Below are 15601 nucleotides of genomic sequence, written 5' to 3'. Positions count from 1 at the left end.
ACCAAGAATTAAAAACTTTCAGATGAGACTGAATTAAGGTGACGATTAATATTGACTTCTACTAGGTCTTAAAGAGTTTATTCGGAAGATAACAGCTCTATAAATATTATTCCATGGTGCCCCGACTCTCTAGTTAATTACATTTACATGATTAGCTCAATCAGGTAATATTAATTACGGATAAATCATTTTATAGAATAGCATGTCATATCACTTAATCCGGCATAGCCAAAGACACGACATGATCCTGAACTGACTTGGAAAGCAGGACCTGGCGACACTATAACGCATTCACTATTCTGGGCCTTGTGTGTCTTGTATTCATGTCTGTCTGTCTGTCTGTCTGTCTGTCTGTCTGTCTGTCTGTCTGTCTGTCTGTCTGTCTGTCTGTCTGTCTGTCTGTCTGTCTGTCTGTCTGTCTGTCTGTCTGTCTGTCTGTCTGTCTGTCTGTCTGTCTGTCTGTCTGTCTGTCTGTCTGTCTGTCACGTCGCTCTTCCCTTTACTTTAGACCCGTCTATGTCAACACTGTATTCCTGTGTGGATCTCATGTGTGACGTGGGCCCTCGCTCCTCCACCCCACTTTGCATTTCCTCTCCATGATGCCTTGTCTTGCATCTATCACTGATCAAAATGGAGCAATGTCAGAGCATGACGACAGAGATAAATCAGATGGTGTTGTTATTCTCAGGTAGAAGCAATCTGGTGATTGCTTTCTGATGCGGAGGTGGAATCAATACACTATTATTCGAGTCACAAGGTTTGAGTCTCAAGTCGAGTCCCAAGTAGAATGGGTCGAATCTCGAGTCAGGTCCAAGTTGTGCATTCTAAGAGCAAGTCGAGTCAAATCATATGTTTTTTCAAGGCAAGTCTCAAGTATAAGAAATAAGCTATACATGCAATGAGTTGTCTATTTATTGAAATTACCAGACAGCACTTTTCATTATTTTGTCTACAACATATTTTAATTATGTAATAATTCATTTTAACAACAAATTATAAATGCAAGCTTCATAAGTAAATTATGCATTTCAAGCAATTTTGAAATACTGTACCTAAAGACCAGTAGACCTATGCTAGTAATTGTTGGTTGAGGGTCCATTGCTGGTGAGTTTGCAAAGTAAACAGTTGATATTCCTGATCACACATTTTTTGGAGCTGCATATTTATGTATGGCGATGCTCTCCTTACAATCTGATGTTTGTGTTGCACCCGATCCTATAGGTGTATAGCAAATCAGAAATCTGTTGGCTAGCTGAGTGATTCTCAATGTTTTTTACCCCCATTCCCCAAAAAGTAGTGGCTCAACGCTTGCGAGCCCCGCGCACACACATGAATGCGCACACAATGGCTGCGCAAATGTAGCCTGTCAATACAGCCAGAAATGGCAATGCATTTTCTAAACTTAAGATACAGAAATAAACTATTTTTTACACCTGCATTTTGAGCTGAAAGTGATTCATGTTTGCAAAGTAGGGATATCATGCCGTCACTTCTCTAAGCAAGAAGAATCATACGGCCTAACTACCTGTACACAGGAGGTTGCAGGATCAGATGGAAAGCATGGTCTGTCTGCACAAAACACTATCACTTTGGAGGGCTGCCTGCCCGCAGAATGCTTGTCAACTAGGTAGCTCGTTTCTTCTTCACAAATACTGTTATTAATTCACCAGAATATATCTTCATCCCACAATACAGAAGGCAGTGAGATGTTACATCTGTCTTTAGACATATAGCCAGTAACCACCCAAACTTTCAGAATGTTTTAACTTATTGTGTGCATAATGTTACTGCTATCGTCTCTTATGACCGAAAATAACTTCTGGACATCAAAAAAGCTATCACTCAACACGGACTGGAAGAAATGTTTTCCTTTAACGAGTCCGACGAAGTATATCCTGCTTTCACAGGAACAGGCACAGATCCACGCCTTTTGCGTAAAGAAAAGACGCTGGAAAAGGGGACGCAGATTGGGAATCCTTCTGAGAAGCCGGAGGCGAGCGAGTAAACTCCCAACTCCATCCTCCTTGCTAACGTGAAATCGTTAGAAAATAAAATTGATTACCTATTATTAAGATTATCCTACCAAAGGCACATTAAAAACTGTAACATCCTATGATTCACTGAGATGTGGCTGAACGAAGAAAAGGATAATATAGAGCTGGCAGGATTTTCCATGTACCGGCAGAACAGAGACGCTACGTCTGGTAAGACGAGGTGTGGGGGGTGTGTGTCTTTTTGTCAATAACAGCTGGTGCGCGATGTCTAATATTAAAGAAGTCTCGAGGTATTGCTCGCCTGAGGTAGAGTACCTTAAGAAAAGTTGTCGACCACACTATCTACCAAGAGAGTTCTCATCTGTATTATTCGTAGCCATCTATTTACCACCACAAAGTGAAGCTGTCACCAAGACTGCTCTCAACCAACTCTATAAGGCCATAAGAAAATGCTTACCCAGACGTGGCACACCTAGTGGCCGGGGAGCAGGCAAACTTAAATCAGTTTTACCAAATTTTTACCAGCATGTCACATGTGCAACCAGGTGGGAAAGAATCCTAGAACACATTTACTCCACACACAGAGATGCATAAAAAGCTCTCCCCCGTCCTCAATTTGGTAAATCTGACCACAATCATATCCTCCTGATTCCTGACTTCAAGAAGAAGCTCAAGCAGGAAGTACAAGTGACTCGCTCAATACGGAGCTGGTCAGATGACGTGGAAGCTACACTACAGGACTGTTTTGCTAGCACAGACTGGAATATGTTTGGGGATTCATTCAATGGCATTGAGGAATACACCACCTCAGTCATTGGCTTCATCAATAAGTGCATCGAGGACGTCGTCTTCACAGTGACTGTACGTAAATATCCCAATCAGAATCCGCATCAAGCTAAAGGCTAGAGCTGCCACTTTCAAGGAGTGGGAGACTAATCTGGACGCTTATAGGAAATCCAGCTACGCCCTCAGACGAACCATCAAACAAGCAAAGCGTCAATACATAATTAAGATTGAATCCTACTACACCGACTCTCGTCGGATGTGGCAGGGCTTGAAAACTATTACGGAATACAAAGTGAAACCCAGACGTGAGCTGCCCAGTGACACGAGTCTACCAGACGAGCTAAATGCCTTTTATGCTCTATTAAAGGCAAGCAACACTGAAGCATGCACGAGAGCGCCAGCTGTTCTGGATGACTGTGTGATAACGCTCCCAGTAGCCTATGTGGACAAAACCTTTAACAGGTCAACATTCACGAAGCTGCTGGGCCAGACAGATTACCAATTGTCAAGTGTCTTCACTGACATTTTCAATCTCTCCCTGACAGAGTCTGTAATACCTACATGTTTCAATCAGACCGCCATAGTCCCTGTGCCCAAGGAAGCGAAGGTAACATTCCTATTTGATTACAGACCCATGGCACTCATGTCGGTAGCCATGAAGTGGTTTGAATGGCTGTTCATGGCTCACATCAACAGCATCCTCCTGGACACACTAGACCCACTCCAATTCGAATACCGCCCCAACAGATCCACAGATTACGCGATCTCAATCACACTCCACACTGCCCTTTCTCACCTAGACAAAAGGAACACCTATGTGAGAATGCTTTTCATCAACTACAGCTCATTGTTCAACACCATAGTGCCCATGAAGCTCATCACTAAGCTAAGGACTCTGGGACTAAACACCTCCCTATGCAACTGGATCCTGGACTTCCTGATGGGCCACCCCAGGTGGTAAGAGTAGGCAACAATACATCTGCCACGCTGATCCTTAACACGTCAGGGGTGTGTACTTAGTCCCCTCCTGTATTCCCTGTTCACCCACGACTGCGTGGCCAAACACAACTCCAACACCATCATTAAGTTTGCTGACGACACAACAGTGTTAGGCCTGATCACCGACAACGATGAGACAGCCTATAGGGAGGATGTCAGAGAACTGGCAGTGTGATGCCAGGACAGCAACCTCTCCCTCAATGTGAGCAAGACAAAGGAGCGGATCGTGGACTACAGGAAAAGGCAGGCCAAACAGGCCCTCAATAACATTGACGGGGCTGTAGTGCAGTACATCACTGGGGCCATGCTTCCTGCTATCCATGACCTATATAAGAGGCAGTGTCAGAGGAAAGCCCATAAAATTGTCAGAGACTCCAGTTATAGACTGTTTTCTCTGCTGCCGCCCAGCAAGCGGTACCGGAGCACCAAGTCTAGGATCAAAAGACTCTTCGACAGCTTCTACCCCCAAGCCATCAGACTGCTGAACAGTTCATAAAAATTGCCACCGGACAATTTACATTGACCCCCCCCTCTTGTACACTGCTGCTACTCGTACCGCTGCACACTGACTCGGTACTGGTACCCCCTGTATATAGCCTCATTATTGTTATTCTTATTGTGTTACTTTTTATTATTACTTTTTATTTTAGCCTACTTGGTAAATATTTTCTTCTTCTTGAACTGCACTGTTGGTTAAGGGCCTGTAAGTAAGCCTTTCACTGTAAAGTCTACACATGTGACCCTAGATGCCTCACAAGTCCTCAACTGGCAGCTTCATTAAATAGTACCCGCAAAACACCAGTCTCAACGTCAACAGTGAAGAGGCGATTCCAGGATGCTGGCCTTCTAGGCAGTTAAAGACGAGTCCCAAGTCTTGAGGCTCCAAGTCCATGTCAAGTTTCAAATTTGATTTTCTATCAAGTCGAGTCTCAAGTCATCAAATTTGTGACTCGAGTCTCACTCGAGTCCAAGTCATGTGCCTTGAGTCCACACCTCTGCTGATTGGTGATTATGGAACACATAGTTCATACTCTGTCACTATATTGGATTATTTTTAAACACCAGTGACCCTATCAGTTGTTCCACTTTTATATAACTGAAATGGTGTTGTGAAATTGCAGCTAATATTAGTCCCTATAGATTTGCCCTCTCCCCATCTCATATCTGTAGTGCTGACTTCCCGTATGTAATTTAATCCCATTGCCAAAAAATATTATTCATTAATTTTTTTCCCTCTGTCGGTTTGAGTATGCAATTGATGTTTAAAAATACAATTTCTAGCACATTAAAATCAGAGCACAGACACTGCAGTCTGTCATTAGATCAATGTATTACACCAATAGACCTAAAACAAAAACAAAGAAACCACATTTACTGTTTGAAAAGAAGTCTTCGAAACTACATCAAATCACATTTGATAACAGCGAAAGAGCTGTTATTGTAGGCACATGGGAAGTTTAAACAAAGAAATCTGCTGTGGACAGATTGTGAAGGGTCCAGGCTGGTGATTATTGTGATTCAAGTAGTGGTCAGCTTGTCCGTGCAGCATCAGGGCTTTTAACAGTTGGGTTGGTGTTCAGCCCAGGCAGCGTACTGGCAGTGATGTGTTCTCCTCTCCTCCTCAGGGGGATAACAAAGGTTGAACACGGTAGTTACAGACAGCTGAGACTGCTTCATTCAGAGATTACAAATGAGCTAACAGAGTGAGTCCAATTTCTCATGTGAGTCCAGAGTTAATCCACACATTAGCATTCTGTGTTGGTGAAAAGGGTCTGTCTTATTATGATGAACTGAGGCTCTGTTCTAATGTCCTCACCACTGACTTCACTGTCCTCACATGCCACCAACTGTAGCATTAACTAATGAATGAAATAATGTACTGGATTTGCATTCTTAATGGAATGCTAGTATGGTTGTTGGAGCATAACAGTGGCCTAGATTTGACATGAAAATGAAGACCTGAGCATGCATTGTTAAGATTCAGGCTCGCTGTTAGTAGTGGCTCCTATTCAAACAGATGGCTGGCATATTAGTATTGATTTCGTTCAAGTGATTGACATGATATGTGTAGAAAACTTTTTTTCAGGGTTATCAGTCAATGCAGTATTGACTATGCAGAATTTTTCCTAATCCTTGATTTTTCCTGATTGATTTTAGGGGATATGTTGTGAAAAACAATCTATTGTTGAGATTTGATTGATGCATAATTCTGTGTATTAATGAAAGTGTAATGCTGAATTCATTGGATATTCAAAGCTAGTTGAATCTCCATCTCCCTCTCTCCCCACAGGTGTTGAGCTCCACCTGAGGATGGCAGGAGATTCTCGAGTCCACGACATGGAGATAGGAGTCACACCCACAGCAGTAAGAACATTTTTTTTATTTCACCTTTATTTAACCAGGTAGGCTAGTTGAGAACAAGTTCTCATTTGCAACTGCAACCTGTCCAAGATAAAGCAAAGTAGTGTGACTCAGACAACAACACAGAGTTACACATGGAGTAAACAATAAACAAGCCAATAACACAAACAAGTCAATGACACAGCAGAGAAAATAAAGTCTATATACAGTGTGTGCAAAAGGCATGAGGAGGTAGGCAATAAATAGGCCATAGGAGAGAATAATTACAATTTAGCTAATTAACACTGGAGTGATAAATGAGCAGATGATGATGTGCAAGTAGAGATACTGGTGTGCAAAAGAGCAGAAAGGTAAATAAAATAAAAATAGTACGGGGATGAGGTAGGTAGATTGGGTGTGCTATTTACAGATGGACTATGTACAGCTGCAGTGATCGGTTAACTGCTCAGATAGTTGATGTTTAAAGTTGGTGAGGGAAATGAAAGTCTCCAACTTCAGCGATTTTTGCAATTCGTTCCAGTCACTGGCAGCAAAGAACCGGAAGGAAAGGCAGCCAAATGAGGTGTTGGCTTTGGGGATGATCAGTGAGATATACCTGCTGGAACGTGTGCTCCGGGTGGGTGTTGTTATCATGACCAGTGAACTGAGATAAGGTGGAGCTTTACCTAGCATAGACATATAGATGTCCTGGAGCCAGTGGGTCTGGCGACGAATATGTAGCGAAGGCCAGCCGACTAGAGCATACAGGTCGCAGTGGTGGGTGGAATAAGGTGATTTGGTAACAAAACGGATGGCACTGTGATAGACTGCATCCAGTTTGCTGAGTAGAGTGTTGGAAGCTATTTTGTAGATGACTTCGCCGAAGTCGAGGATCAGTAGAATAGTCAGTTTTACTAGGGTAAGTTTGGCGGCGTGAGAGAAGGATGCTTTGTTGCGAAATAGAAAGACTAGTTTAGATTTGATTTTGGATTGGAGATGTTTAATATGAGTCTGGAAGGAGAGTTTACTGTCTAGCCAGACACCTAGGTATTTATAGTTGTCCACATATTCTAGGTCGTAACCGTCCAGGGTGGTGATGCTAGTCGGGCGGGTGCGGGCAGCGAACGGTTGAAAAGCATGCATTTGGTTTTACTATCGTTTAAGAGCAGTTGGACGCTACAGTGCACAGTGTCCAAGGAAGGGCCAGGAGTATACAGAATGGTATCGTCTGCGTAGAGGTGGATCAGGGAATCGCCCGCAGCAAGAGCGACATCATTGATATATACAGAGAAAAGAGTCGGCCCGAGAATTGAACCCTGTGGTACCCCCATAGAGACTGCCAGAGGTCCGGACAACATGGCCTCAGATTTGATACACTAAACTCTGTCTGAAAAGTAGTTGGTGAACCAGGCGAGGCAGTCGTCAGAAAAACCAAGGCTATTGAGTCTGCCGATAAGAATACAGTGATTGACAGAGTCGAAAGCCTTGGCCAGGTCGATGAAGACGGCTGCACAGTACTGTCTTTTATCGATGGCGGTTATGACATCATTTAGTACCTTGAGCGTGGCTGAGGTACACCCGTGACCGGCTCGGAAGCCGGATTGCACAGCGGAGAAGCTACGGTGGGATTCGAAATGGTCAGTGATCTGTTTGTTAACTTGGCTTTCGAAGACTTTAGATAGGCAGGGCAGGATGGACATAGGTCTGTAACAGTTTGGGTCTAGGGTGTCATACCCTTTGAAGAGGGGTGATGACTGCGGCAGATTTCCAATCTTTAGGGATACGAAAGAGAGGTTGAACAGGTTGGTAATAGGGGTTGCAACAATGGCGGCGGATAGTTTTAGAAAGAGAGGATCCAGATTGTCTAGCCCAGCTGATTTGCACTGGTCCAGGTTTTGCAGTTCTTTCAGAACATCTGCTGTCTGGATATGGGTGAAGGAGAAGCTGGTGAGGCTTGGGCGAGTAGCTGTGGGGGGGCGGAGCTGTTGGCCGGGGATGGAGTAGCCAGGAGGAAGACATGGCCAGCCGTTGAGAAATGCTTATTGAAATTTTCGATTATCATGGACTTCTCAGTGGTGACTATGTTACCTAGCCTCAGTGCAGTGGGCAGCTGGGAGGAGATGCTCTTGTTCTCCTTGGACTTTACAGTGTCCCAAAACGTTTTGGAGTTAGAGCTACAGGATGCAAATATCTGCTTGAAAAAGCTAGCCTTTGCTTTCCTGACTGACTGCGTGTATTGGTTCCTGACTTCCCTGAACAGTTGCATATCGTGGGGACTATTTGATGCTATGGCAGTCCGCCACAGGATGTTTTTGTGCTGGTCAAGGGCAGTCAGGTCTGGAGTGAACCAAGGGCTATATCTGTTCTTAGTTCTGAATTTTTTGAACGGGGCGTGCTTATCTTAAGATGGTGAGGAAATTACTTTTAAAGAATGACCAGGCATCCTCGACTGACGGAATGAGGTCAATATCCTTCCAGGATACCCTGTCTATTAGAAAGACCTGCTCGCAGAAGTGTTTTAGGGAGCGTTTGACAGTGATGAGCAGGGGTCGTTTGACCGCGGACTCATAGCGGATACAGGCAATGAGGCAATGATCGCTGAGATCCTGATTGAAAAAACAGCGGAGGTGTATTTGGAGGGCAAGTTGGTCAGGATAATGTCTATGAGGGTGCCCATGTTTACAGATTTAGGGTTGTACCTGGTAGGTTCCTTGATGATTTGTGTGAGATTGAGGGCATCTAGCTTAGATTGTAGGACTGCCGGGGTGTTAAGCATATCCCAGTTTAGGTCACCTAACCGACTGAACACTGAAACTAGATGGGGGAGATCAATTCACAAATGGTGTCCATGGCACAGCTGGGAGCGGAGGGGGGTTGATAGCAAGCGGCAACAGTGAGAGACATCTCTGGAGAGGTTAATTTTTTTAATTGGAAGTTCAAACTGTTTGGGTATAGACCTGGAAAGTATGACAGAACTTTGCAGGCTCTCTCTGCAGTAGATTGCAACTCCTCCCCCTTTGGCTGTCTATCTTGACGGAAAATGTTTTGTGATGATAAGAGAGCTTGTATCTCTGGATAAGCTGGTTATAATGGGTGAGATCATCACATGTGTGGGAGGTGGGACAAAGGAGGTATCAGAGGTATAATGAGTGGAACTAGGGGCTCCATTGTAAACTAAAACAATGATAACTAACCTAAACAACAGTATACAAGGCATATTGACATATGAGAGAGACATACAGCGAGGCGTAAAGTAATCACAGGTGTGGATTTGGAGAGCTAGCTAAGACAACAACAGGTAAAATGGCGATGAATGTGCTGAGAGTCGGTTAACTACACACAGAGCCTCTCCGGCTGGGGCCGGAGATAAACAAACAAACAAAATAAATATATAAACAGAATGGAGTACCATGATTAATGGGCAGTCCAGCAGGCATCAGCTATGTAGCCAAGTGATCATAGGGTCCAGTTGGCAGCAATAGATGAACAGGGAGGCCGCAGAGTAGTCGTTACTACGCTAGCACGCAGGTGACGCTGCGTTTAAAGTTAGTAGCCCGGGGCTAGTAGAAGCGTCTGCTCCGATGGAGGCCGGTTGAAGGCACAGCGGATGGAGTATTCGTCAGCAGACCTGTCGTGGTGGTGCGGCGGGCGCCGTGTCGACTAAGAATTCAAGCCATGTGGCAAAAGAGGTATTGTAGTTGTAGTAATTTAGTCTTCTATCCGGCAGATGCGCCTGGCTCACGGCTAACTGGTGCTAGCTTCGGGGCAGAGGCGTTAGCCACTTTAGCCACTCGCTATCAGCGGTGATCCGGTGCCAAGGTCCAGAGCTTACGGCAAGGATCGGGTGGAGTAGAGTGTTCTAGCCGTGTTTGGGTGGAGTCCGGGTGAACAACTGAGAAGGCCGGGAGGTGGGCCTCAGGGATAGCTTCGGTACTGGGTAACTTGGTGGGTGCTACATAGCTGTGAAGATGAGGAGAATGGACCAGGGATTACTGCAGGAATCCTGTGTTGTAGTTGAGAAACAGTCCGTTACTGGTAGGCTGGCGAGTATTATCCAGGCTAAAAAATATATATATTTTTAAAAAAGGGCTGGTACCTGTGCAGAAGGTAAAGGTCGCTAGCAGTGGCTAACAATTACTAAATAGCTTGTAGTTAATTATCTGGTTAGCTTGTGATGTCTGGGGTTCTTGCTATCAGGTCTATAAATGACAAATAATAGCGGTTCCGTATCACATTGGGTGAGGCAGGTTACCGGAAGGTATAATTGAACTAAAATGGAGAAGAGACGAACAAAACACATCTGCACTGTTACGCCACTGTTACGCCATTTTGGATACATGTTACCTCCCCCAATTGTCCTGTGTGACACTGCTGGGAGGTAGAGAGAGAGCGAGGAAGAGGGAAAGAAAGAGGGGGTGGTGAAAGATGGAAGTGTCTGGGGAAGAGGGGGAAACATATAAGGGGACGAGGGGGAAACATTGTGGATCATGAGTTTCCTATAAGAAGGGTGATCATGTGTGTGTGCCTGACTGTCTGCGGAAGATGATGGATGGTTCAGCTCACTACCATGGAGAGGGAAAGAGAGGATGATTGTGAGAAAACGACTCGCATGTCCTGATAATGGATGGTGAAATAGTCCAGGTTATTTGTCTTTATTCCAGAGGCGATTTAATTTATTCTTCCTGATTGTAGTGAGGCAAACCAACTGTGGAAAAACACCAGCACACAGCAACTGCTAATTCATTTGTATATGGAGTATCTGCCCTGGGGACGTCATTGACTCTGGGCTGGCTGCACTACTGTAGGACTGTCTGTGATGGCTTCATCAATCACTCAATTAGGAATTTCTTTAACACTCTCAAATGGAAACAAATAGGTCCATTGTCTTTGATTTAGGACTGAACAGGTACAGATGTAGGATCTTAATTTGTTCACCCTGTTGGAGGATAAATTGCAATGCAGGAAATGTAAACTGTGTAGTGTAGTGTAGTCAAGGTTTAAAAAGGATTCTGAAGTTTGTAATTTCCACTTTGAAATTTTTTAAAAATATAGCAACCCCCACAAAAATGTCCATTCTAATCCACATAATAATTCACATTTCCTGTTGCTATATGATTAAATTCCTGCTGTAGAAAAAATGGCTCAAATTAAAGACATTACATTTTCAAGTAACCCCTATTTTCTCCCAAACACATGTCACAGGATCCCAATGTCATTGAGTGACTAATTGCTGTATTGATCAATAGGTGTTGTCTTTCACTTCACTGTCAAACCTTTCATTACTGTATAATATATCAATAAAGCAACATCTGATACATGGAATACTCTCCAAATGTGTGTGTCTTTATAGAACTACAATGAAGAGTCCCTAGCTAGAATTTCAAACAGTAGCTATGTTTCCATTAACTTGTCCAGTGATTATTTTTGTCGACATTTATCAATTGTTCATAGAAAATAGATTTGACAATTGTCTGCTATGGTGCGTTTCCATTTAACTGTCTTGTGTCAATAAAAACAGCTGGCCAAAATGACGTCACAGCTAAAAATAATCTACAGTGTTGATTACAAATGAAGTGCTTGATGTATTTCCATGACCTATTTAGGCAAATTGCCGATGAATAAATTGGTGACAGGCTGTATGCCCTCCCACTTATCGGTTTCATGTCCCAGGTAGCCCACAAAAGCCAGCATGGAAACGCAAGAATTTAATCATATTTACCATATTCTAATAATTCTTGTGTCAATGAATCGCCGCGGTCTGTGCCATGGTGAAACTTGCACACCTGTAGATCTGAAATAATTCAATGGTGAAACATGCATTCAACCAACCACAAAAGTCAAAGCAAATAAGCCATATTTGAAAGTCAGGACAAGGATCCTGCAAAGATAGATTTAATAGGCAGTAGGCATTTCGGATTAAATGTGGAGTGGTGCTTCATCGTTACCTGTTGACATCACATGCCCTGTGTACTTTCAAAATTATTCGGCAAGCATTTATTCGAAAACCCCTTTTTCCATCATAATTTGTCGCAATATATAAAGTTTATTGCTCGACCCCTGTCGAATAGATAAAAATGTTCCTCCTATCGCTGCTATTTCCATTAAGTATCACAATTGATTTATTTTGGGCTTTTGTCAAATAAACCTGGGTCAATGGGAACCTGCTTACAGTATTCAGATCTATATTTAAATAATTTGCAGTACTATTGCATGTATTTTCAAGGGCATGTCTTTCATTTAAATTCCTTCAATTGAACATCGGGAGCCATTATTTCAGTTTTGGAGCTGGATCTGAATTATAAAAAAAGACTAGATTAGCAGCCTCCTATGTTCCTATCCAGGCCTGCCAGTGTCCCATAGGGAGTGAGGTACAGGAGAGGTGCAGCTGTGGAAACAGATCGCCTGTCTGGAGCTGGGCCAACAGTGAGGAATGAAGGCCCCATACCCTTGTGGTCTCTCTCTCTTCTCCCTCCCACAGTCATGACGCACCATGTGCTTGGAGAGACATTCTCTCACACAATGTTATGGGAGCAGTGCAGCTACAGTATCAGGAGCCTTCACTTCAATTAGCCAGGGCAGCGGTTCCCAAACCTTTTATAGTCCCATACCCCTTCAAACATTCAACCTCCAGCTGTGTACCCCTCTAACACCATGGTCTGCGCACTCTCAAAAGTTGTTTTTTTGCCATCATTGTAAGCCTGCCACACACACACTATAGGATACATTTATTAAACATAAGAATGAGTGTGAGTTTTTGTCACAACCCTGCTCATGGTAAGTGACAAAGAGTTCTTATAAGACCAGAGCACAAATAATAATATGATAATAATCAATAATTTTGCTTTATTTAACCATCTTATATCGAAAACCTTATTTGTTAATCGAAAATTGTGAATAAATCAACACAGATGAATGAGAAGGGTGTGCTTGAAAGGATGCACATAACTCAATGTTGAGTTGTATTGGAGAGAATCTCAGTCTTAAATCATTTTCCACACATAGTCTCTGCCTGTATTTACTTTTCATGCTAGTGAGGGCCAAGAATCCACTCTCACATAGGTACGTGGTTGAAAAGGGCATCAGTGTCTTAACAGCTCAATATGCCAAGGCAGGATACTCTGAGTGCAGCCCAATCCAGAAATCTGGCAGTGGCTTCTGATTAAGTTACATTTTCACAGAACCGCTTGTTGCAATTTCGATGAGGCTCTCTTGTTCAGATATCTGTAAGTGGACTGGAGACAGGGCATGAAAGGGATAACGAATCCAGTTGTTTGTGTCATCCGTTTCGGGAAAGTACCTGCGTAATTGCACACCCAACTCACTCAGGTGCTTCGCTATATCACATCTGACATTGTCCGTAAGCTTAAGTTCATTTGCACAAAAAGATCATACAATGATGGAAAGACCTGTGTGTTGTCCTTGTTAATGTAGACAGAGAAGCATTCAGACTTCTTAATCATAGCCTTCATTTTTTCCCGCACATCCTAGATTCAGATCATTCAGGCGAGGAAAAACATCACCCAGAGAGGCCAGTCATGTGAGAAACTCGTCATCATGCAAGCGGTCAGACAAGTGAAAATGATGGTCTCTCAATTCAAAGAAACGTGTCAATACTTTGTCCCTTGATAACCAGTGCAGCATGTTGTAAAAGCGTTACATGGTCGCTGCCCATATCATTGCATAGTGCAGAAAATACACAAGAGTTCAGGAGCCTTGCTTTATCAAAGTAAACTATTTTCACTGTAGTGTCCAAAACGTCTTTCAAGCTGTCAAGCATTCCCTTGGTAGCAAGAGCCTCAGTGTACCAAAGTGGCGTCGGGAGCAACTGCTTGCATGCACGTTACCACTCCACTATGTCTACCTGTCATGGCTTTTGCTCCATCAGTACAGATACCAACTTGAGCAGAAGCTATGTTTGGCTACATACGGACCGTTAGTGGAATTCCGGTTAATGTGATTGGATGTTAATTATTTGACTTGGCTACCTGTATTTGACATTGTGTTGTTATCTCGCTGAACACTAGATGGTTTAATTAAATTTTTTCCAGTGAAACAAGGCTACTCAGGCAAGAAAAAAACCTTACCCAAATGTATAGCACCATTAAATGTGAATCACGTACCCCAATGAGGGTGGCAGTTGAAGGTGGTTGAGGATGAAGTCAAAGCAATTACTTCAAAGGTTGAGAATGTGTATTTTCTCATATAACATGACAGTGTGACAGCACTGCAATTCACACATTGTAGCAACAAGAGCAATATGAGGAAATTCCACACAGACATTTCACACAGACATATGAAGACATTTCACACATTTTAGAAACAAGGGTAATAGGACATTTCACACATTGTAGCAAGAATGGTAATATGAGGATGTTTCACACATTGTAGCAAAAAGGGATGAGGATGTTTCACATGAATAGAGGCAGACTTTTTTGCTGACCTTTTGACCTGACCAGGAAAAACAATGGTCTCAAGCGATAGACTGTAACGAGAGCCCAGTGTTTTTCCTGAACAGGTCACTCCTGGCTCCACACATTAAATACTGAAAACAATGATATTGTGACCAATGTCTCAGCAGAACTGTCTCTCTTCCTCTCTGTCTCTCCAGGTGCAAAAGCTTCCCAAACACATGCGGGAGGCCCAGATCTCCACCGAGCACACCCACCTCATCGCCGACCCAGTCAAGAAGCCCCGGCAACGCTATGTGCAGAAAGACGGCAAGTGCAACGTTCACCACGGTAACGTGCAGGAGACCTACCGTTACCTTAGCGACCTGTTCACCACCCTGGTCGACCTGCGCTGGCGCTTCAGCCTCTTCATCTTCACTCTGGTGTACGTGGTCAACTGGCTGTTCTTCGGCCTGCTGTGGTACATCATCGCCCTGATCCGAGGGGACCTGTGGCACAGCGACGAGGAGGGCTGGACCCCTTGCGTTGAGAACCTCAACAGCTTCGTTTCGGCCTTCCTCTTCTCCATCGAGACGGAGACCACCATTGGCTACGGCTACCGCGTCATCACAGAGAAGTGCCCTGAGGGCATCATCCTGCTGCTGATCCAGGCCATCCTGGGCTCCATCGTCAATGCCATGATGGTGGGCTGCATGTTCGTGAAGATCTCCCAGCCCAAAAACCGCGCTGAGACGCTCATGTTCTCCCACAAGGCAGTGATTTCTGTGCGGGACAACAAGCTGTGTCTCATGTTCAGAGTCGGGGACCTGCGCAACTCTCACATCGTGGAGGCCTCCATCCGGGCCAAGCTTATCCGCTCACAGCAGACCAAGGAGGGGGAGTTCATCCCTCTCAACCAGACGGACATCAACATTGGCTTCGACACAGGAGACGACCGGCTCTTCCTGGTCTCCCCACTCATAATCTCCCACGAGATCAACGAGAAGAGCCCCTTCTGGGAGCTGTCCCAGGCACAGATGGATAAGGAGGAGTTTGAGATCGTGGTCATCCTGGAGGGCATGGTCGAAGCTACGG

The 15601-nt window shown here is 44.1% G+C and overlaps 1 protein-coding gene across 2 annotated transcripts in view; it reads left to right on the top strand.

Moving 5' to 3' along the window:
* LOC123992653 (G protein-activated inward rectifier potassium channel 4-like) overlaps positions 1-15601 on the top strand; it is a 36645-nt gene that overhangs the window by 8035 nt on the left and 13009 nt on the right. For both annotated transcript variants that reach the window (XM_046293984.1, XM_046293985.1), the window contains exons 2-3: positions 6070-6143; positions 14728-15601. In XM_046293984.1, the coding sequence (XP_046149940.1) occupies positions 6090-6143; positions 14728-15601 (928 nt within the window). In that variant the 5' untranslated portion in view covers positions 6070-6089. The remainder of the gene's footprint in view (positions 1-6069; positions 6144-14727) is intronic.

This window comes from Oncorhynchus gorbuscha, linkage group LG13 (genome assembly GCF_021184085.1).
Source record: "Oncorhynchus gorbuscha isolate QuinsamMale2020 ecotype Even-year linkage group LG13, OgorEven_v1.0, whole genome shotgun sequence".
NCBI classification, from domain to species: Eukaryota; Metazoa; Chordata; class Actinopteri; order Salmoniformes; family Salmonidae; genus Oncorhynchus; species Oncorhynchus gorbuscha.
Note: the sequence above shows the minus strand (reverse complement) of the source record. Positions and strands in the feature narration are given on the sequence as shown.